Source organism: Chiroxiphia lanceolata, chromosome 5, assembly GCF_009829145.1.
Source record: "Chiroxiphia lanceolata isolate bChiLan1 chromosome 5, bChiLan1.pri, whole genome shotgun sequence".
Classification (NCBI taxonomy): Eukaryota; Metazoa; Chordata; class Aves; order Passeriformes; family Pipridae; genus Chiroxiphia; species Chiroxiphia lanceolata.
The window spans coordinates 73,814,551-73,836,229 of record NC_045641.1 but is presented as its reverse complement, the minus strand read 5'-3'; the positions used below and the strand labels follow the sequence as shown (position 1 = coordinate 73,836,229).

The 21,679-nt window shown below is 48.5% G+C and overlaps 1 protein-coding gene across 4 annotated transcripts in view; it reads right to left on the bottom strand.

Moving 5' to 3' along the window:
• Positions 1 to 19,533, bottom strand: part of PARVB (parvin beta) — a 50,668-nt gene extending 31,135 nt beyond the window's left edge. Inside the window, exons 1-2 of one of the 4 annotated variants that reach the window (XM_032688915.1) lie at positions 19,342 to 19,533; positions 111 to 200 (exon numbers count right to left, since the gene is read on the bottom strand). In XM_032688915.1, coding sequence (XP_032544806.1) covers positions 111 to 200; positions 19,342 to 19,456 — 205 coding nt within the window. In that variant the 5' untranslated portion in view covers positions 19,457 to 19,533. Of the gene's footprint in view, positions 1 to 110; positions 201 to 2,501; positions 2,590 to 7,227; positions 7,308 to 16,197; positions 16,271 to 19,341 lie in introns of those variants that run through there. The other 3 variants (XM_032688918.1, XM_032688917.1, XM_032688916.1) reach the window with 3 other exon arrangements.
• Between the last annotated feature and the right edge of the window lie 2,146 nt (positions 19,534 to 21,679).

Below are 21,679 nucleotides of genomic sequence, written 5' to 3'. Positions count from 1 at the left end.
GTTAAATTATGCTGTTGCTCTTGTGGGGACTCAGAGAGGTGGAATGGGGATGGACACGGGAGAGAGTCCATAAAGTACCTTAGTCAAGGTCTGTAGCATGAAAACTTTACCTAATAGTGTATCTTCTGGATGGATGTCCACGGTGCTTGGGTTCATTGGTGCATTGATAGCATTTTTACCTTCTTCTTGGAGGTCACTCACTGAACAGAGGGGAAAAAACCAGAGAGAAAGAGTATAATAAATATAAAGTTGGTGGACTGGAGTACTCATAGTAAAAGAAAACATCTGGTAGATCCATTTCAAAACAGGACCACAGTTTATGGCATGAAGAACTGCAGCCACAGTGGAAAATAAAATCAAAGGAACATCCTTTTATAGCTTCCCATTAAACAGAGCTACCACACCACTGGCTGGAAATTTCTTGCAAGAAACCCAATCCTGTGGTAAGAACAAGCCCAGGGTGCTTGTTTCTCCCCAAGGAAGGGGCCCTATCAAAGCCCCAGAGACTCCCAGGAAGACCTACCAAAATCAGGGTGAAAATGTATTTAACTCCAGCATTTCCACAGGATAAAACCAGATGTACCACGATCTGGTGAGCACAAATCTGAAACTTTTTATTTCAAGCTTTTGTCCTAAACCTGCAACTCTCATTTGGGAAAGTCAGGAAAGTACTCTTCATAAACAGAATGGCTACTAAAATGCTTCCCTACATCCTGCCACATGGGAGGAAATGAACTTGAGGACAAGAACTGGTCTTTAGTATCTTCACAGAGCTTTACAGTAAGAAAAGCAGCAGCAATGCTGGAACACTTTTACACCCACCAAGGCACATCTCCCCCTAAATCCAGATAACGTTTATTATAAGCCAAGACACTGAAATAGATGCATGTGAAATAGGAGATACAAAGACAGTTCTGTGTTAGGATGGGCTAAAATCATTTGTGGCAGCATTTGTGGTATTGCAGTCTCCTTTGGGAGGGGCCACGTCCCAAACTCTCTTCAGGGAAAAGCAAGGACTTCCAAATAAATAAGGTTTGCTAGACAAACTTTTCTCAGGAAAAAAAAAAAGGGAGGAACAGTTAACTAATAGTGAGAGTATCCCAGCAAGCTCTTCTTTCCAGAGCAGTCATTATTCCCCCTTCCCACTGGAAAATCAAACCACAGGCATGCAGCCTGCAAAGGTACAAAATCCTGCATGAGGACTCGCTTTTTTCCTGGAAAACACAGGGATCCTACTGCCACAGAGGAGGACAGGGAAGAAGAACACGCTGCAATCCCCACTCCTTCTCTCACAGAGAACTGAAACAGGTGCTTAAAGCAAGTTACCTGTTTCTTAATTGCAGCCCCAAAGAGGATACTTAGTTCTGGTTCACAGAATGACACTGAGCATCACTAAAATCCTCAATTATGACATTTTGTCCTCATGTTCTGCAAGCAACAAACACTAGCCTCACATTTTGAGAGGTTTTGATGGTTTATGAACCATGGTTCATGAGGGAAAGGGGGCTGCCAGCTCTTTGTGCTGTACCTTCTGCAGTGAGAACAATTACAAATAGAACGCAACGTCTGCAGGCTACTTAACCTCCTGATTAAACACGTTATTAAAGAAATTCTCAATTACCCCTTTTCTGCACTCATTCTCATTTTCTTGAAAAACTCTACAACCAAAAAACAGTCAGGGAGCAAAGAGGCCTCATGCAACAGATGAAATCAGCTCTAACAGCCTTACCCAGGACACCCAACCAGAGCTTTCTCACCCCAACAGCTCCTACACTGTGATGCCAACAGGGACACAGTCACCATGAGGCACAAGAAAATTCATGTGGGAACTGAATAAGTTAAGATTTTTTTTAAACCCTGCTAGGACTATAAATGCCCAGGCTTATTTTGGAAGTACCAGCCTTGTTTCTGGATAAACTCTCTTTTCATTATTACAGCAGGGCTGTTATTCTGAGAATGCCAAGTGTTCAGTAAGTTCAGGGCATCATCATCCCTAATGCTGTGCAAATGCACAAGAGAGCTGCTAAGTTCCTCTGGGCAGTGGGTATGTGCCTCCACTCTATGCTATATGAACAAAATGATGCACTCATTTCAAGCCAGAATACTTTTAAAATGCAGCTAAACTAGTTTTATTCACAGAAGTTCAATCAAGGTGATACCCCTGCTCTTATATCTTAATAGAAAAACTATCTCTACTCAACAAGAAGTCCTTGTTTCTGAGCAATTTACTGAACTGAAAGAAAACATGAATGCAATTTTGTGTATTAAGCCCCCTCATCCCTCAGGATGAGCCACATATAACCCCCGTGGCTGCCTTCAGATCCAGCAAGGCTGGGCCAGATCCCATAGGACCAAAACATCCTTTCCTGTTGCTGCTGGCAAAGCAGAGCTCTTTCAGCAGAAATAACCTCCCAAAACGTGCTGCCCAGGGAGAACTGCTTGCACAGACCCTGCACAGACAGCTCGTGGAGAGATTCCTGCCACAAAGGGAACCTTCCTACCTCCTTTTCTGCGCCTCTTGCACAGCAGTCCGGCCATCCCGGCCCCGGCAGCACAGGCAGGTCACAGGGGAAGCACACGGGATGCCTGGACACTGATGGAATGGCAGCAACTGGATAACAGGGACTGCCACCCCCAGAGTGCCAAAGCTCTGCTAATTTGGGCACGGTGACACAGGAGGAGGCACTGAGAGAGGCTCCCAGCTGCTGGGGGGAAGGGGGGCCAGCAGGACACAGCACTTGGCCATGGACTGCCAGCCAGGAATCCCTCCCTGTCCCACTGATAGCCAAGCACCTGCCTTGGCTCTTAAGCAGGCACCTCAAAGGTGGTGTTTTCTCTGCAAGGAGCTTCCCAAGAGAGTAATTTCCACCCTCTGGGGTTGGGTTTCCCACAGGTTGCCCCAGGAACACACAGGTTCACAGAGCAACACCAGCACACAGAGAAGCAACTGCACACAGGGATGTGAACCTGCCAGGGTACTTACTCTCCATCTGCTGCACTCCAGAACTCTTTCACTCTGCACTTGAACAAACGTTGAGGGCTTTTTCCCTGCTCACTCCCCCCCCAGTATTCACTTATCACTGCTGAGCAAAGGAACAGAAGCAGGAAAAGGAAACTGAGCCACAGCGCTGGAAAAAGAACAGAGAGCCCACAAATGAGCAAGGGGAGGCAGTTAAAATAATAGTCAGGATGGAGCAACAGGTTCATTTCTGAGAAGACCCTGATCAGTATTTTAATGCATATTTACAACAAACAATGGCTTTCAGCCCCTGCTTTCACCAACCCAAAGGTACTGTAAAATACTATGGGCATTATTCCTCCTCGACTTTGTACTGGCAACAGTGGCTCTGCTGGGAGGTTTATCTATGCAAGAGGGCATTTGACTGGTAGAGCAGAGCTTGCACAACAGGTTTTAGTCAGGGCAGGTCCCACATGAGCTATTACTGCTCCTTGCCCACACTCCACCTGCCCATTCACAGGGCTCCTTCTCTTCCCCTTCCCCTCCCCACGGGGAACATCTTCCCCTGTTATGCTGGTACAGTCCCTTGCTCTCTAACTGAGACTGGTGTAAAACACTTTTCTCTAAAGCCTGATCATTCCATCTCACAGATCTGTCAGAGGAAACCTGCAGCAAAGGGAAGCAGGGAGGGGAAGGAAGCTGAGTACAGGTTGAAGCAGCATCACTTAGTCAAGGACGGTCCCCAGCAAAACCTTTCCAGCATCTGTTGCCCCTGGTGGGTTTGTCTGGTCCTGCTGGTAATGTCATGGCAGAGGAGTCCCTCAGAACTGAAAGGAGCAGCCCCAGCATCCAGGGAATGCTCTCCTGCCCATGACAAGGGTTTGCCCTCACCATGACCCACAACGCAGACTCTACAAAATGGTCACGGCCTAATGATCTAAATGACTGAGCTGGGAACTTACACAGGGCAAGTCAGGTGTAACTACAGGCACTGAAAGATGATGCCTTGGAAAGGTATCTGGCAGAATTAGCCATGATTTCCCCAAGGTGTCTGCAGACCCTCCCTCCCTTCTGTCTGGAGATCTCCTCTCTGAGCAGATCCTCAATCACCAGGCAGCACCAGCCCCCTGAGCCATTTCAGCACGCCATCAGCCAGCACTACCAAAATCCAAATGTAACAAAAGGATGGGCAAGTGGCCAAGGCTTTAAGAAAAAAACCCACATTTTCCACTAGAATTACATTTCCAACTAGGAATTTAAATTCACATGGAAAAGGTCGCTTCTCTACCGGCCCCCAGGAAAGCAGCAAGGGCTCCTGGCAGCTCTCAGATGTTTTGACAATCTCCTGGCAGTGTCAGCAGTCAAACATGGTTTAGTCACACTGGAAGCTGTGCTGGCCTTTCAAACAAATTAACAGAATGAGCAGATCACATACACATGCTATAAAGCACTACATCTGTAAGCCAGGCAGGCTGTCTCAGAGCATGGGATTGCACACAAACTGCACACAACAGAAGGAATTAGCTGAACAAAGTTGGAAATGCCACCAGAGCTGTCAAGGACTTCCCCCAGTTCAGGAAATGGCCTTTAAAGTCAGCAGGAGTGCTATAAAAAGAAAAGACATCCCTGCTTTCTCCTTTTTAAAAGAAAGCAAGCTGATATCAACAGTTTGATCCTTCCTACCTTCACTATTAATAATCTTAGTGTAATTTTAAAAGAACAGCAGAGTTCACTTAAGTCTTTGCCATCCACTGCCTTGTTATTAAAAAACTGACCTCAAGCCTCTGTGTCTCACAAAAACAGACGGTAAATGCTACTTAATTTTAGATCTGGTTATTTTTGACTGCAAGGCTGGATCCCACCCCACAGAAAGCAGCAGCTGTTGTGACAATGATCATGAGTTTCTGTACGTAGTGCTCTCCTTCTCATTCAACAGTGCCGAGATTTTATATGATGCACTCTCATCTCATGATTAAACCTGAATTTTGGGAGCTATCAGACTGCTTTGTCACCCTTGGCTCCACTACAGATGATCTGCTCAAGTAAGTTTGTCACCCTCTTTGGTGGAGCAGCACAGAATGGGAAACGTGCCTGCATGGGAAGTTCTCTTCATCCCCCAAAGTCTCACTGCTTCCCAAGTTTCCCTGCTATTCCCAGAGACAAAACCATGACCAGCTGCACTTTTCCAGACAGTGACTCACCTGCCTACAGCTCATATCCTAAGAGTTCAGCTAAGCATTCCCAAAACAGAAAGCCAGACCCTTCCTACCCCTTTCAGACCAGTGACACGACCCTCCTTCACTCACATCTCAGGAGAGATGTGGACACAGGACAAATCCCCCTCATGAAGCAGCCAGACCTTGCATAAAATATCAGCTGGAGCTCCCACTTCCCATGGGAAGTGTCAGACCAGAAGGCAACAGGTCCTTGGTGAGTAAAGACCCTGCAGTGTTTCTTAACCTGCTCTTCTGTTTGCCTGCCACAGACCAACACACCCAGAATTTCCATCTGACAGCTAAGACTCTTTCAGGAAAAGTCATCTTCGAAACTCAAAAGCCTTCCAGGAACACTTAACAAACGGAAACTTTACAAAACCTGGCATTTTTAAAGGAAAAACCAGCCCCGAATATGCTGCTACACTGAGATTCTCTTCTAGAGACAAACCACACACACACAACTCACCAGTGTGCTCCTGCATTACTAATCACATGTACAAAAGGCTCTGAGATCTTTTAACAGAGACTGCAGGAGAAACACAAAGCTTCCATTAATTATAATAGAGAATTAATAATCTCAGGCAGATCAAAGGTAAGGACTTGACCAAATCCACATAAAGGCACTGTATCAAGGGACTGCATTCAAAGTAGAACTGTGGTAATAAAGGAAATTATTTATATGCCTCAGTAGACAGACAAAGCACTCATGACTACCTGAAGAAACAGAAATACCTAAAAAAAGGGAAAAGTAGAGCAAAAGGCAACTTTTAGGAAAGGGCTGTAATACAGAGAGCTATGGAACTAAAGCTAAAAGTCAAACTTGGGATTCACCATTTTGCTGTAATTCCCTGTTTCTCATTTCTTTCATTATTGCCTCAGGCCATAGCTGTTCATCAGGCAGGGAGGGATCCACGCTGCCAGCAAAGGGACACTCCAGACTTCACCTCAGTCCCCAGCTGCCACTCACCCCCTCCCTTTTAATGGCACTGGTGGTTGCAGAAGCCACATTATGGCACAGAGTGGGGGAGACAGTGTGCCTGAAAACTAACCAGGGAAGAAAGGAAAACAGTAGAAAGTTAATTTTCACTGTGTAGACACACAAACACTGATGCTGGGGAAGGAAAAAAAGCCATCAAAGAAACCCCAAACACCCCCAACCAGCAGAAATAAGTGTCCACAAACTACTTATAATGTTACACCTACAAAAGTGAGAGGTGGGGATATTTACCCCTTACCCAGCCCTCCAAAGCACTAAAATAACACACACCACAACTCTACAGCTTTTACACTCCAGGACATGAACTGAGCATACCTTTGGCACTTGCTTTGTCCTGAATTCGTAAACAGATTGCTTCAATCCTGAAGTTTTTTGGCTGGAAAAAGCCAGGTAAGAAGTGCAGCTCAAGAGAACCCTAAAAGCAACTAGGGAAAGCTGCACTTCTCCCTCTGCCCCCCAAGTTCTACTTGAAAATGGAGAAAATACACTTTCTCAGCCTCCCCCTGGTTACGATTCCCTCCCAACACGCCAGGCAAGGGTCATTTATTCCCACAAAGCAACAGTGGACAGTCACATTCTCCCAAACACACCACAGGAGCACCAGGACAACTCCAACTGAAAGAAGTATGTGGAGTCAAATCTGACACGTGAGAACAGAGGGAAAGAAAAAGTCTGACAAGAAAAGGAAAGGACTGAAGGGGACTTCAAGCCTGAATCCACCCACTGCAGAAAACCTGCAAGGCATTTTAAACTTACTGCCATCAATTCTCCATGAAATACTGTATTCTATATACAGTCTTCAAGGTTTTTGTGTACTCCCACATCTGAAGCTGAGGGGCACAAGCAGACAGGGAACAGCACATCCATGTGGCCCAGGAACTCAGTCTAGGATCCCAAATGAAGCAGGCTCATTTCCACAAGGTGCCAAGCACCAGACTCCTTCGACCTTTAAGAGCAACTTCAGAAACCAGAATCAACTCACTACCTAAGATATCCATATTTAATGGGTGCAGTCCAAGCAAATCCCCAAGGGAGAGGGACGCCAGGAGACTCACTTCTGAAGGCAGGGATGGCAGGTGAGCACGAGCAGTAATAGGAAGTCTTCTCCAGCTGACAGGGCAGAGTCTGGCAGGCAAACTTCAGGCAAATAGAGAGGACACCACCAGCTATGACTTGGCATTTCTAAGAAAGCAACTTTTCTGCTTGTGCAACATGATTCTACAGGAAGAACAAAGCAGCGATAAGTGATTCTGCAGACCACAAGAAGTGCATGTGCCCAGTCACTGCAGTGGCCCAAATGTCACCCAGAAAGACAAGGAAAACCCTGAAAAACGCTCACATACAGCAACTGTATTTGCAGTTGAAAGTTTGCTGGTAAATACTATTTTCCTGTTCAGCTGAGCACAGGACCAATGGAGGGACAGGCCGTGCTCCAGAGTAGAAGCTTTAATCTAAACACACTCAACAGTTTTCAATGGACCATACACTGCAGTTGCTCATGCAAGGAGTTTTCTCAATGCTTTCCAGACATGTCATATGGGGAAAATTATTTCACTAGCTGCTTTGAGCCCCAGAGGAGCCTGCCAAGACAAGCACTGCAGAGATAAGCACTGCAGACCTCACAGTACAAGAAAGTCTGGAACTCAGAGCCCCCAGTCAGATAAAAGCCAGTCCACGAGGGGAAGGTACAGGGAAGATAGTGGCTGCCATGAAAGCACTTTGATGTTTAACTCTGCCAGGTTTAAGTCAGAAGTAGACACCAACATGTCCTAATGGGGCTGCTGAACACTACGTGGGATGAGTGGAGCCCGAGCCTCCAGATGCCATTCCAGTCCAGTCTCCCAAACACAGCCCTCAAGGGCTATCAAAATGCAATTATGAAACAACAGCCAGCCAAAAATCAAATCAAAACAAGTCCAAAGCACGAGCAAACATTACATTTCATGAGGTATCAAAAAGCCCTGTAGCTGTTATTATTCCCTGACTTAGTCAGCACCCCGAAGTTTTACAGGATTTGCAGTACTGCCTTTTCTGTGGTCTCCTTTTAAGCCTTTGCACTGGTAATACCAGGTCCTATGAGCTAGTAAAGGTGGGGTCTCAGTGGTGCTAGACACCTCAAAGGCTTTCAAGCTCAGTTACTGGTGAATCCCAAAACAGCTTTCTAACTCCACAGCCTCTCCGACTCGCCCTCACTAGAGAAGCAGCCAGAGCAGCAGCACAGTGGAATCCACAGAATCTCTCCTCACTGAAAGGTTAGACAGGCAAAAAAGAGAGAAAAAAATACTGTACTCTTACTAGCACCTCAAGTCAAAGCACTGTGGTGAGAAGCACAGTCCCACTGCACAATGTTGCATTCCCATGCTCATAAATCATCAAACCACAGACTTCACGCTGTCTCAGAAATGTCCTGACTCCAGCCTTTGGAGGGTCTAAGATGCCAGGGAGCCACATAAAGATCAGTGGGCAATTCAGTGTGGAAATGACCTCAGGGGTCTCCAGCTGAACCTCCTCCTCATGGCAGGGTCAGCCCTGAGACCAGACTGAGTTACTCAGGGTTTTATCACATCACATCTTAAAACCTCTAAGAATTCCAGAGGCTCCTGGCATCCTGTCCCACCGCTTCACAGTCCCCAGCACGAAAAATTCCCCCCTTTGCCCAGACTGAACCTCATTTGTTTCAGTTTACAGCTGCTTTCTCTCCCCTCCGCTTGGTAAATGTTGGTACCTGTGAACTGTTTGTTAACACGCAAATGACAGGAACTGAGGGGTCAGAAATAAACAGCTGGAAAAGCAGCATAAAACAAACACCTTTAGTGTCAAGAGTCATGCCCAGGTCTAGCAGAGCTCCCTAGCCTTCTAAATCCTCTCACTACTGCTATCAGCAGAGCAACACCCACCACAGTTTAATTTCCTAAACTGATACAAAACTCAATGACACTGAGGGTCCAAGGAGATGGTTTAAACTATGGCCCCTCACTGTGTTAATGCAGCTACAGCTGCACTGCTGCACTACAAGGGAGTGTTTCCAAGACAGGAGTCTCTTCAGGCACATTTGTAAGCACTTAAGAGGGAATTTCTTAGTCTGAACCTGTGTGAGCAGAGGAAAAGCAAGCATCCAGTTATCTCAGGCAGCAGTGGAAAGGCCCTACCAAGGTCCAGCTTGCTGCATGAGATAAGGTGAGTCATGATTGCTTCTTCCCTTCCACATGCAAAAATAAAACCACATCAGTTTGTGTGGCAGACAGCATCAGATCTGCCACACAGGCATCTGCTTTGCTTCTGGCACAGCAGGGCCATTTGGAGCATGACAATTAAAATCCAGTTTCCCAATGCCAGGGCTCCATTACATGTGCTTATTTAATTAGCTAATTTAATTACCTACCCTTCCAGTTGCAGAGAATGATGAGGGGAGTAACAGGAAGAGCCAGTAGGTCAATACCTGGCTCTGAGTCTGGTGTCATAAGCAGAATTTGGGATTTTTTTCGATCACGGGTCAGTTTACGTGACACACGCGGGGTGCCCCGTCTCAAAGGGGGAAAAGGATCCTTGCACAGGAATTAGCAAGGATCCCTGAAAGAGAGAGGGATAAGAGGAAGGAAGGAGAGGGGGTGAGGTTGCCCTGTAGGTTAGAGAGTGTTTGGATTATGTAGAGCTTAATGATGGTGACAAAGTTCATGGGCAAGGTTCAGGGGGAAGGCCAACAAGGCAGATATCCTGGTGGGAGTCTGTTTTAGACCACCCAGCCAGGATGAAGAGGCAGATGAAATATTCCATAAGCCTCTAGGAGAAGTCTCACAACCACTGGCCTTTGTTCATGTGGGGCACTTCAACTCACCAGATGTCTGCTGGAAACACAACACAGAGGAAACAGTCCAGGAGGTTCCTGGGGTGTGTGGAAGAAAACTGGAGAGGGAGCCAACTAGGGAAGGTGCCAAGCTGGACTTGCTGCTTGTGACAACAGCAAGCTGGAAGCAGGGCAGGCACCTCAGGAGGACTGCAAGGATGCCATGAGGTTAAGCAGGGAGAAAATCAGAAGGGCCAGAGCCCAACTGGAATTTCACCTGGCTACTGCCACAAAGGTAAATAATAAATGTTTCTGTAAGTGCATCAGCAACAAAAGGAGGGCTGAGGAAAATCTCCACCCTTTACTGGATGGGATGAAACACACAGTGAAAAAGCCTGAGGAAAAGGCTGAAGTACTTAATGCCTTCTTTGCCTCAGTCTTTAGCAGAATATTAACATTATAGATTTGGTCTGCCAGGGGTCTTGACTCTCCACTTAGAATAACGGAATCTTTTAGGTTTGAAAAGACCTCTAAAATCACCGAGTCCTACCATTAACCCAGCACTGCCAAGTCCATCACTAAAGACTGAGGCAAAGAAGCCATTTCTTGCACCCTGCCTAATTTTCCAATGGAACCAATTCCCCGTAACAACACTGGGAGCCATGCACAGGGAAGAAGGCAAACAGTAATCCCGAGGATCAGTTTTATAACCCTACTCCTGAGGGAGAATGTTAAGCAGCAAATACAAGCCTGGATGTCCTGGTACTTTCTCCTATTCTGTCATTTCTGAAGAAAATCCAGTCAGTTTTGCAAAGCCTCCAAATCCATCTGCTGGACTAGGAAAGCCAGGGAGCAAACAACACTATTCTATTTTAACATGACAGAAGTGTCTGCATCCGTTTAATAGCACACATACATACATCTGCCAAGCAGACCTAGTGGGACAACACTTTCTGAGGATTACACATTTTTCTATTTAGAGACAGTAAAAAAGATACCATGCCTCCATACAGACATCTCCTCAGCCAGTTCTCAGTCTCCTTCCTCACTGCAAATAAAATGTGCATGAAACCATCTCAGCTAATTAAAAATTAGCAAGAAGACCATATGGCAGCTATAATGGAAAATGCACTGTTTCTTTTTTTCAGTGGATTTCATTATGGTTCAACCACGCAATTAAAGAAGTCCTAAAGAAGGAACTGGGATTCCAGGAGCCAGAACAACTTGCTGGTTTTATAACCAAAAAGCAGCATACATTGAAAAGAGATTTTATAAGAGCTTTATCCGTTTGCCAGACAGGTCTTGGGGATTGTAAAGAAACCTCTTCTGACTTGGAGAGGCAAAACTCAATTCCCAGTTTGCTCACCACGAGCAAAGCCAAAAGCAGAATCCCATCCCATGGCCTCCCCTATCAGCCTAAGGGCTGTGGAGAGTGGTCTGCAGAGAGTGCATGGAAACAAATCATGGGTACAGGGGTTATAATTAGAACTTCATTGTGACAATGTATGAAGTGACAGTGATTGAAGGGCCCAAAGTGCACAGAGCCACTGCTCTCAGCCAGCACATGCTGCCAGGTGTGCTTGTTCTCTCCACATCTGGTTTTCAGAGCAAGACTTGAGCAGATTCAAATTACAAATCCACACGTGTCAGCCACAATACCTTCCCAGTTAAGCCAGACATGCACAGCAGAAGCCACCAGTTATGGGCTGCAGCTTTCTATTTGGCCAACAGAATAGTACAAATTAGGAAATCTGTACCTGGGCAGAATGTGCCTCACCCTGGAGAGATCACTTGGCCCATCAGCTGTGCAACACAGAGGCTCCTGTTCCCACTCCCTCCATGCTCTGCCCCCCACCAAAGACAAACGGGGGTCACTGTTGCTCACACAGAACTGCTGGTTTAGACCCCCCTCTCCTGTGCTGGTGGGGATGGAATTCCCCACCACCAAGCAGCCTGTCCTGCAGATCCAGAGCCAGGAACTCCTCCTGAAGGCAGCCTGGAAGAACCCCTTGAAGAGCAGTGCTCTGCCACTGATCACAGTGCCCCTCCTTCCCTTCTTCCCTCCTCTCACCACACTTCCCTCAGCCCAGGGCAGAGGTGCCAACACATCCTGTGACAACCATCAGGGGCAGGTGCACCACAGCCACCACAGAATCACAGAATATCCTGAGCTGGAAGGGACCCACAAGGATCATCCAGTCCAACTCCTGGCCCTGCACAGGACCATTCCCAACAATCCCACCCTGTCCCTGACAGCGTTGTCCAAACCCTCCTGGAGCTCTGGCAGCCTTGGTGCTGTGCCCACTGCCCTGGGGAGCCTGGTCAGTGCCCAACCACCCTCTGGGGGAAGAACCTTTTCCTGAGATCCAACCTGGATGACCTTCAAGTGGTTGGCTCCTGCAACAAAAATACCCAGGTCCTGTTAGCTCATAGAACCTGGAGGTGTGCTGAAGTCATGACTGCTCTAATGAGCACAGGTCAGCACAAGGAGAAGCCTTTGGGAAACAGGGTTTCCCTTCCTCCTTCCTTGCTGTCCTCCAGGTCTCCTGAAATGACTGAGAGGAGCTCGAGGGCTGAGAAGAGAACAAGACTCAGGGTTGAGAAGGCACACCCAGAGCATCCTGCATTGCCAGCAGCAGCAAGGGGGACAAGAATCACAGAGAGGGGATGTTACAGGTGAGGCAGGAAACTCCTCCTTCTGACACGTGTCATTTGGCATCCAAATCCCACATGGGCAGCTCTGAAGTACCAGCCGTGCTGGCACTTCCACAGCTCCCAACTGGAATCTGTGGCCATGACACCTGCATGCACAAGGTACAATTTCCTTCCCAGCTGAACAGCAAAGCTGGAACTGCTGAAACACCAACTCCTGCAACCAGCAGACTCTGCCTGGTGCTGGGTTTGCCTCAGACCACGTAGCCCTGGATCCCTCAGCAGCAAGTTGTTCTGACACGCTTTTGCAATGGAAGGAGCTTGCCAGCTAATCTACCAAATCTATGAACATCAAAGCTCAAAACTCCACCAGCTTCATCTGTTCTCAGATCAGCTGGCCTGTAACAGCTCTTGAAGTACATAAAAAGGCATTTAGCACTGTTATGCATAACTATACCCAATCTTCTGTACCTCTGTATTGCCAGTGTGCAAACTAGCAGGATGCATTTATTTATATTAATGAAGTGATCTAAATATCCCAACTCTTACAAACACAGGCACGTTAATCAGTGTGATTAATGTATTAATGACAATGCACTGCAGAACACAGACTGATCTCCCTGCACAGATCCACCAGTGAGATCAAGAATCCCTCCTTCATGACTTTCCATGAGCTGTGACTTTGCAGCTCCCTCCACTCCTATCACATCCATGTGCAGCTCTCCAGAGTCTCACAGGGCTCACCTACACACTCCCTGAAGCAGAACCAGCCAGCTGCCTGCTCCTAGAAGTCCCTCCCGAGGTATCATAATAAATAAACCCTCTAGAAGAAATTAAAACATGTATCACTGAACAACTGCTTTGAAATAAGGGTAGACTTCAAGGAGAAAAGGACTGGTAATCTGGTTTTGGAAAACTGGACTTGTTGATAACCACCTCGCTAAGGTTTTATGATGGAACATAACTGTTCTTACAGTGACTCTTATTTTAATGATTGCAACTCTGGAAATAAAACAACTTTTGAATGTTTTTCTTAAATGAAAGCAGGTCACTTTCTTCAATGCACTGCTGAAGAGCTGTGGAGCTATTTTATGGGTCTTGCTGCATCCTGTCGGAGAGGAAAACTTCCAGCTGTAGTTCAAAAGTCTCCTGTCTCACCAGGAGACTGTGCCTAAAGCTGTGCTGGCTGAACCAGCCCAGCCTAGCTGCAGCTACGGGAGGAAAATGTGGGCTCTATTATTCTGTTAAAAGGATCATTCCTGTGCATGTGAAGTTCCTCTCACTTGAGACCCTGACACAAACTACATTCCCAGGACAGCTGGGAACAGAGTCAGAACCCAAGCCGGCACTGCTCTAGCAAGACTGAAACCAGACCTGGTCAGAGGGACCTGAGCCCTTCAGTGGAAACAGCAATTAGGCTGTACGGTTCCAACTGGAAATTTAGGTCTGTTTAAGTTAGTGGTAGAAAGGATAACAAACTGAACTTGAAATATGAATCTGCATATGTTTGCACATGCTTTCTACAGATACATGCACATATCTGGGGCAGCATGCAGCTTCAATGTAATTACATGAAAATTCCTTTCTTAAAGGGCAAGTAATTCTGCTTAACCAGCACCCACCTCATCTTCTGTTTGAGTATTTCAGCAGCAGTAGCACATCACAAAGCACAAACACACCTCCTCAGTCCAGTACCCTCTCAGACTGCAGCAAATGTACTTGTGTGAAGCAGGACCACAGAATTACACCCCACACACTTTGTATTTGTCTCTCCATCTGCCTAAGAATTCACTGCCACACACCATAAGTATGGAAAATAAATTAAGAAGAAGGTGAGCACTGACACCAATATTTTTAAATACTTAAAAATACACTGAGTGTCAGGTCAGGAGACAGTGAGAAGCAACCAGCTGAAGCTTATTTCAGGTTGCACCTCAAGGGTCTGCGAGAGACAGATTTGTCATGAAGTCTCCTCCAGTTTAATCCCGCTGTTGATCTCATTCCCCATGTTCTTCCCTCCAGAAAGCCCAAGTGACTCGGGCAGTAGTACAAGCAGCCCCACCTGAACCATCTGGAGGCGGGTTTTAGAGTGTGTGGAGCTGTGGGAAACAGGCAGATTATGCAGCACCTTTGCCTAAGAACATGGCACCAGAGACAACCCAGGAAATATATGGATTCTTTCCCTGGCTTTGCCAATGGTTGCCAGATGACCTTGAACAAATCACTTCCTGACTATCCCCCTTTTCTCCCTGCAAAACAGAGGGAGCACCTGCCACCTTTCTCTGGGAGAAAAACCTTGAGAAACACACCCCTATCAAGCCATTTACCGAGCTGGTTGTGCCCACAGGCAACTGCAACAGTGAACGTTGTGCAGCCACAACATCTCTGTTACACTGACCCACACACCCCGAGAACAGCTCTGTAACCTCCCCTGATAGGGGCAAAACTTTCCCACTATTCAGCTGCTGTTGCAATAATCCTGCCCCCAGCAGCACTGTCATCTCTCTCTCCCTTGTTCCCCTCTTCTATTGATTTCCTCAGGCACAAGTAAATGGCTCTTCCCTGGAGCAGTTTCCTCACCCCTGTGCCCACCCTCAATCATGTCACTGGGACACAACACGAAGCAACCGAGTCTGTTGTATTCCACTGAATCCTCCATAGAGGCTATATATATATAAACACACACACATACATAAATACAATAATAGAAAGCTTATTTAGCCAAACACCTGCTGCCCAGATCTTTCGCATAGGAAAGCAAAGCTTTTCAAGTAGGTTGGGAGTGAAGCAGCAAACCCTCTCCTTTATTTCAGCACAGCAGCATCACTCTGACCGACAGGAAAGGGCAGATTTTTTCAATTTCCTTTTGCAGATGAAGATGAAACACAGCACTGCCCTTCACAAGGTCTGAAAAGAAGCTAAGGGATCATCCAGCTTACAAACTGTATCCTGCTATGGGCCCTGCCAGCACCCCTATATTTTCCTACAGTATTTAAAGTAGATTTTGGAGAACAAGTGGCACACCTTGAAAGCCCAAAATCATAGAATCACAGAATGGTTTGGGTTGGAAGGGAACTTAAGATCATCTTGTTCCAACACCCCTGCCATGGGCAGGGACACCTTCCACCAGCCCAGGTTGCTCCAAGCCCCGTCCAACCTGGCCTTGGACACTTCCAGGGATGGGGCAGCCACAGCTTCTCTGGGCAACCTGTGCCAGGGCCTCCCCACCCTCACAGGGAGGAATTTCTTCCTAAAACCTGCTGTAAATCTCAGATACACCAAGACAGAGCCATGTCATAGTAACATCAGGCAAACCTAGATTTTTGCAGATTTTCCCCACAGCCTAAAAGGGGGAGAAGGAGGAGAAGGAAAAACCAAGTGGTCGCAGAGCACTGGAAATGACACTTCCCACTTTTCTAAGGATGTGTGTCATGACTGACTGCAAGGTTAAGAACACACATCTCCATGCAGTGCTCTCCCCTGGCCTTTCTCTGGCCAAATCTCTCCCATGTGGGCTCTCCAGTAGCACAGAAGGGTTGAGCTCATCTCCCCCTTTTCCTGCTGCAGGACTCCACTGTTCTATACTCACTAGTGACCCACTTTGACACAACCTGCAGCCATTAATGACCACCAAGACTTTTGTCTCAGGGGCACTTTGCCAAACTATGAGTTAAAAGTATTCCTGGGAAGGAAGAGGAAGGGAGGAGCCAAACAGACAGTGAGATCACTCACTCCCACTTCCATAGGAAACCAGGGTAAAAACAGCCTCCCCAGGAGCAACGGGGCCTGCTCTTTCTGTTGAGTCAGGGCTGCCTAAAAAGTCTGTTCAGCCATAAAAATTCAGAAACACAAGATTAAGGTGTAATAGTGTAAAGCAGAGGTTTGAGGTAGAAATTCAAAGTCTTCCTCAAACAATTAAGCAATGTATTTGACTTAAAACACTGATGAATTTGACCAGATCCTACCCCAGCTACTGACACCCACACAGCCTGATCCCATATCACACTGCTAAAGCAAGAGCTGTTTACACACTGAAATACATATTTCAAAGACGGCCACAGTGTCTATCACCAGTACTTCTGAACTTTACTTACCCTCCCCTCATAAAGCAAGGGTGGGAGTTCACACTGGCTGCCTTGATAAGCCTAATGAACCCTCCTTTCCCAATACAGCCTCTCTAAAAATACATGGCAGCATGTTAGCCAAAAAAAAAAAAAAAAAACCACACTTAAATTTAGTTGCTCATGGGTTGGTAGTCCCGTATCATGGATATTTATTGCATGGCTCCTACCTGTGATTAAAGAAATGGAAACCACATCAAGTGGCAAAGGAAAATTTCAGGGCCTGAGAGCTGCACGGCTCACAAGTTGTGCACAAAAAGGAAAAGGATTAATATAAGTGGGGTTTAGCTCTCGCACAGACCAGGTTAAAGGTCTTTGTGTGAATACAGCTGGGATGGTGAGAGTGCAACGCAACGGGGAAAGCAAACAGAACGCACAAAGAGCCCTCGGGCGGGTTTGCTTTCACAGGCAGAGGAGGCGAGAATCATTTGGGGCTGTGGCAAACGAGCAGGCAGCATTCCCATTTGCCGCTGTGGAGACGGCAGGATTTACTCTGGGAAGATCGCTCTGACCTCTGCTGGTTCCCTCGGGGAAAACCAGCAGAAACCTGGAGGGAGGCAGGGAATTCCAATTCCCAAGGGCAGGGCAGTTCCCAAGCACGCGGGACACACCGACCACAGGGCTCCTACATGGTCTGTCATCTCGCTCCAGGAACGGCACTCGGATGAGCTTAAACATAACATAAAAAGGTTCATTTTCTAGCCCTGAAATTTGCTCCTGTGGCTGCCCAGGTCCTACCACAAACCACGGTCCTCTTCTGGACCCAGCAGCTCATCACTGCTTATCCTTTGGTCCCCTCCAGTTCCACAGCCATTCCCTGGACACCTTCAGTCTGAGAGCTGCCCCACAAAGGGTAAAAAGCCGTTTTCCCTCACAATGAAGGGGCTCAGCCACCTGCAACACCACAGGATGTCACACCCAACCAAGCAGTGGCTCCTCGGGCTTGCAGAGAGTCTCTCCTCCCTTCACGTTTTCATACTGGAAGGAAAACTCAAACTAAAAGCTGCCTCACACGTTTCAGTTTCCTGCCCACCGCCCTGACACGAGTGTGACTGTCACGCTTTTCATCACCACAGAGGTGGTTCCCCACTAAGCAACCAAAACGAGCCCTTCCACTGCCAAGAGGAGCCGTGGCCACACCAGTAGGTAAAATAACAGGCAAACTTCAGCAAAAAGTCTGGTTGGCCCCACTGAAAGCAGTCATTTCAAAAACATCACCTAGTGATGCTGAAATGTCTCATTTAAGGGACACTGCCAACCTGCTTCAGCTCAGAAGCCACCTCTGAATGAAATCCTCTCTTTCAGACCATGTGCTCGGCATCCCAGCTGGAGATGAGTTTTTTCCACCATCTTCCTTCAGAAGCAAATGAGATCATCTCAGCAAGGCACAACTGCTTCTGCTGCCCCTCAGCAGAGCCACGTCAGAGGAACTCCATTAAAAATAGATAATGAAGGAAATACCAGTAAGCCACACCAAAACAGCCAGCAGAAGGAAAGGGAAGCAACTCACAGGTCTCAAGGCCTAATATTTTATTATTAAATATTAAAAAGCTGCCTCATAAAGACTGCTGGCAGTTCATGGACTCAATCTGGGCAAAACATGTGCTCAGCAGCCAGCTGGAAGGAGGCTGAAACTTGAATTACATCCCTGCACTACACCCATCAAACATGAGAACAAAACCAAGCCAGCAAGTCAAAAATGCATTAAGCCATGAGGCAGGGACACCCAGATTTCCAGCTGGGACACCCAGATTTCCAGCTAGCAGATGGCAGGAGCCTGGGGATAACACAGAGGAAGATTTTCTCAGCAGAAGCCAGCATGTGGCCAGTCGGGGAAGCTGAGGAGCACAGTGTACACCATCCTCGGAGGAGAAAGGTACACTCTGTGTATTCCGGGCCGGACCATCGTCATCCAGCCTGGCGGCCAGACGACCCCCTGTCTACACCAGCAGCGACAAAGTCGTGTAGCTCGAGGCACGCGGTGCTATCCCTGCCCAGCCCCTGGGAGAGCGGGTGGCGCTGGGGACACCTCGCTGTGCCCACGCCAGGCTGTGCCAGGTGGGCGCTCAGTGGGAGCTGAGCTGAGCCCCCCGACGTGGGTGCTGCCTCTGGGGCTGGGGGAGCATCTCCCTGACAACGCAATTCCCACGAGGAATCCCGGCTCTCGAGAGCGAGGTGGCTCGGCTGGATGTGCCTGGTTATGAAAATCAACTCCGGGCAAAGAACCGGCACAGAGCCCATGGATGAAGCGGACCTGCCACGACGCACAGGTGGGACTTCATCGTTCCTTCAACTCTCGATCCAGGGAATAAAACCTCGCCGGCGGTCTCCCCGATCAGCGGGAGTTTATCCCGCAGCGGGTGCTGGGGTTCCCTTTCCAAGCGGGATGTGCAAGGGGGGCCGGGCAGCGGCGGTGGGAGCGGCCGAGCCCGATGAATGGCCGCTCCACACCGGGCACTTCCAGGCGCCGGGATCGCCCGGGCATCCCGGTCCCCACCGCCGGGAACCCCCGGCCAGGCCCCGGTCCCGGTGGGGCTGCGGTGCCCCGAACAAAGCGGGGCTCCGGGACGGGACAGAGAAGCGCGTCCCTCCCTCCCCTCCGCCGAGCTCACCCTCCTTGGCTTTCTTCTTCCTGGCCAGGGTCCCGCCGAGCTTGCCCAGGAACGACTCCTCTTTCTTCATCCTGTGCGGCCGCAGCGTCGGGGATCGTAGGGGCTGTGCGGACATGGGGCCGTGCCTGGGGCTCTCCGGGGAGCCCTCCCTGCCCTGCCCGACCCGCCGGGGGCTGCCGGGCCCCAGCACAGCCCGGAGCGGGGGATCGCCGAGCGGCAGAGGCGGGGGAGAGCGAGCCGGAGCTGGGGGCGGACCGGGAGCGCTGCCGGCGGCCACAGCGCCCTGCCACGGCCGGGAAGTGCGAGGGAGGCACTTCCAGACAAGGGACACCCCGCCAGGGGCCGGGGGCGGGGAGATGCCCGAGCACACCCCACACCCCCCGAGAGCCGGCACCCGGCTGGAGCATCGCCTGGAGCATCGCCTGGAGCATCGCCTGGAGCGTCGCCTGGAGCATCTCCTGGAGCATCGCCCTCCTGCGGGGCACCGCCACGACCGCAGCGACCGCGCCGAGAGAAAGTGGGTAGGAAAAAAAAAACAACCAACATCGCAGCAAAGCAAAGCCTCAGGTCTCGTCACAGCCAGTTCTCAGCCTTTGAAAGAAAGATCAAACACCAAAGGACATCCTTTCTTAAGGAAGTTTTTACACACCTTCCACGTTTTGCAACAGTTGGACGCAGGTGAGGGCAAGCGCCCAGCGTGTGCCGTGTGCCAGGGCACACTGTGGCAGGTCCTTGCTGGCTACATTCAGATTTGCCTCCTAATTTCGCAGCCATGTGCTCCTTCTGCGGGACTAGCCTGCCTCCTCCTCCTGGCATGTTGCCGGGCAGGTTTGGCATCTCCTTGGCGGAAAGGTCGAGGAGAAGGGGGGCCATGGGCTGCGTGTTTGCCAAGCTCACAGGTACTGAGGTCACAGGGGGATTGTCACCTCCTCCCATGCTGCCACCAGCATGGTGTGTGCACAGAAACAGGCGAAACCAGAAACTTGGGCTTCATCCCACAGTGAGAATTTATTACTTATCATTTTACAGCACCCGGGAACACGATAAGGGTTTTGTGGAATACACTTTAAAAACAGCTCCTGAAGAGTTTATACCGTTAGGCTCTGATCCTGTGAAACCTTCAGTTTAAGCCCCTGAAGTGGTCCCAGAGATTTTAATGAGGCTTCGGGGTCCCTAAAGCCAGGCACAACCTTCGGCCATGCTCCCACAAGCAGCTCCCCTGTCAGCAGCCCTCATCCCAACAAAGAGCCACATTCAAAGCAGCACAGCTTGGCTCGGGATCTGCACACCCAGCCTGGCTCAGGATCTGCACACCCAGCTCACAGGACACGTTTTCACGCTTGACCTGACACAGAAGTAGCACTAGAGGACACATCCCGAGCAGAAGATGGCAGAGACACTGTTCTGAGAGTGGAATTTCACAAGACTTAACCCGAGCTCATCCCCTCTCTCACCAAGGCCCACCCTTTGTCTCTCACCTCCAGCTGCTCCTTGCTTTTCCACGGGCACTTTGGCAGCAAATAAAAAAACCCAACCCAACAAAACCAACCCAAAATCAGCCAGCCCAAGCTTTCCAGTGTGACTGGGCACAAAGTCACCCAAGGGCACGTGTCAGCAGGAGGGAAGTGGAGGGCACACATGACCAGGGCTGGAAAGACCCTTCCAAATGGCTTCTGGGAACCTCTTTTCCCTGTTGAAAGCAATATTTAACACAACAGCTAAAGAAAGATTCAAGAAAACACTGCTTGCTCACCTGTTTTTCAACTTGGTTTTCCTTCTGCATTTGAACCATAGGTTTGGTTGCAGAGTCTATTTCTGTTGTGTTTTACAAATCAACGGGAGAATGGCAAATAAACTGAGGGGTAATGACAGGTTTGGAGTAGGACCTGCAGCTACTTTAAATATTTGCCTTTAGATCTGAAGTTTATAAACATTCCTCTGCAGAAAGTAACCAAGAACCAGGAGGTGCTTTCTACATCTCAGAAGTCCTGCACTGCAAGGAGCTTGGACCAGGGTTTCCTCATCAGATTAGTGAGCAGAATTTCCACATCCATAATTTCCTCCAGCCCCATTACGTTATGTGTTACCACATCATTTAAGTATCTCACAAAAGAATATATATTGTGGATTTTAACATAATCTGCTGCTCATTTCCCAGCTTCCTGAGGGTTCAGCCCCCAGACCAGACTGGACTGGAATAAAAATAACCGCTTTGTCAAGTTTAAGAGCTGCACAAGCAGAAGATGGGGCCAGAAATCTTTAAGGGCTCATGTGATAAATTGTTGTCCAGATAGATATTCCATGTATTTGCAGTCTAATATTTTTTTAAGCATGATTT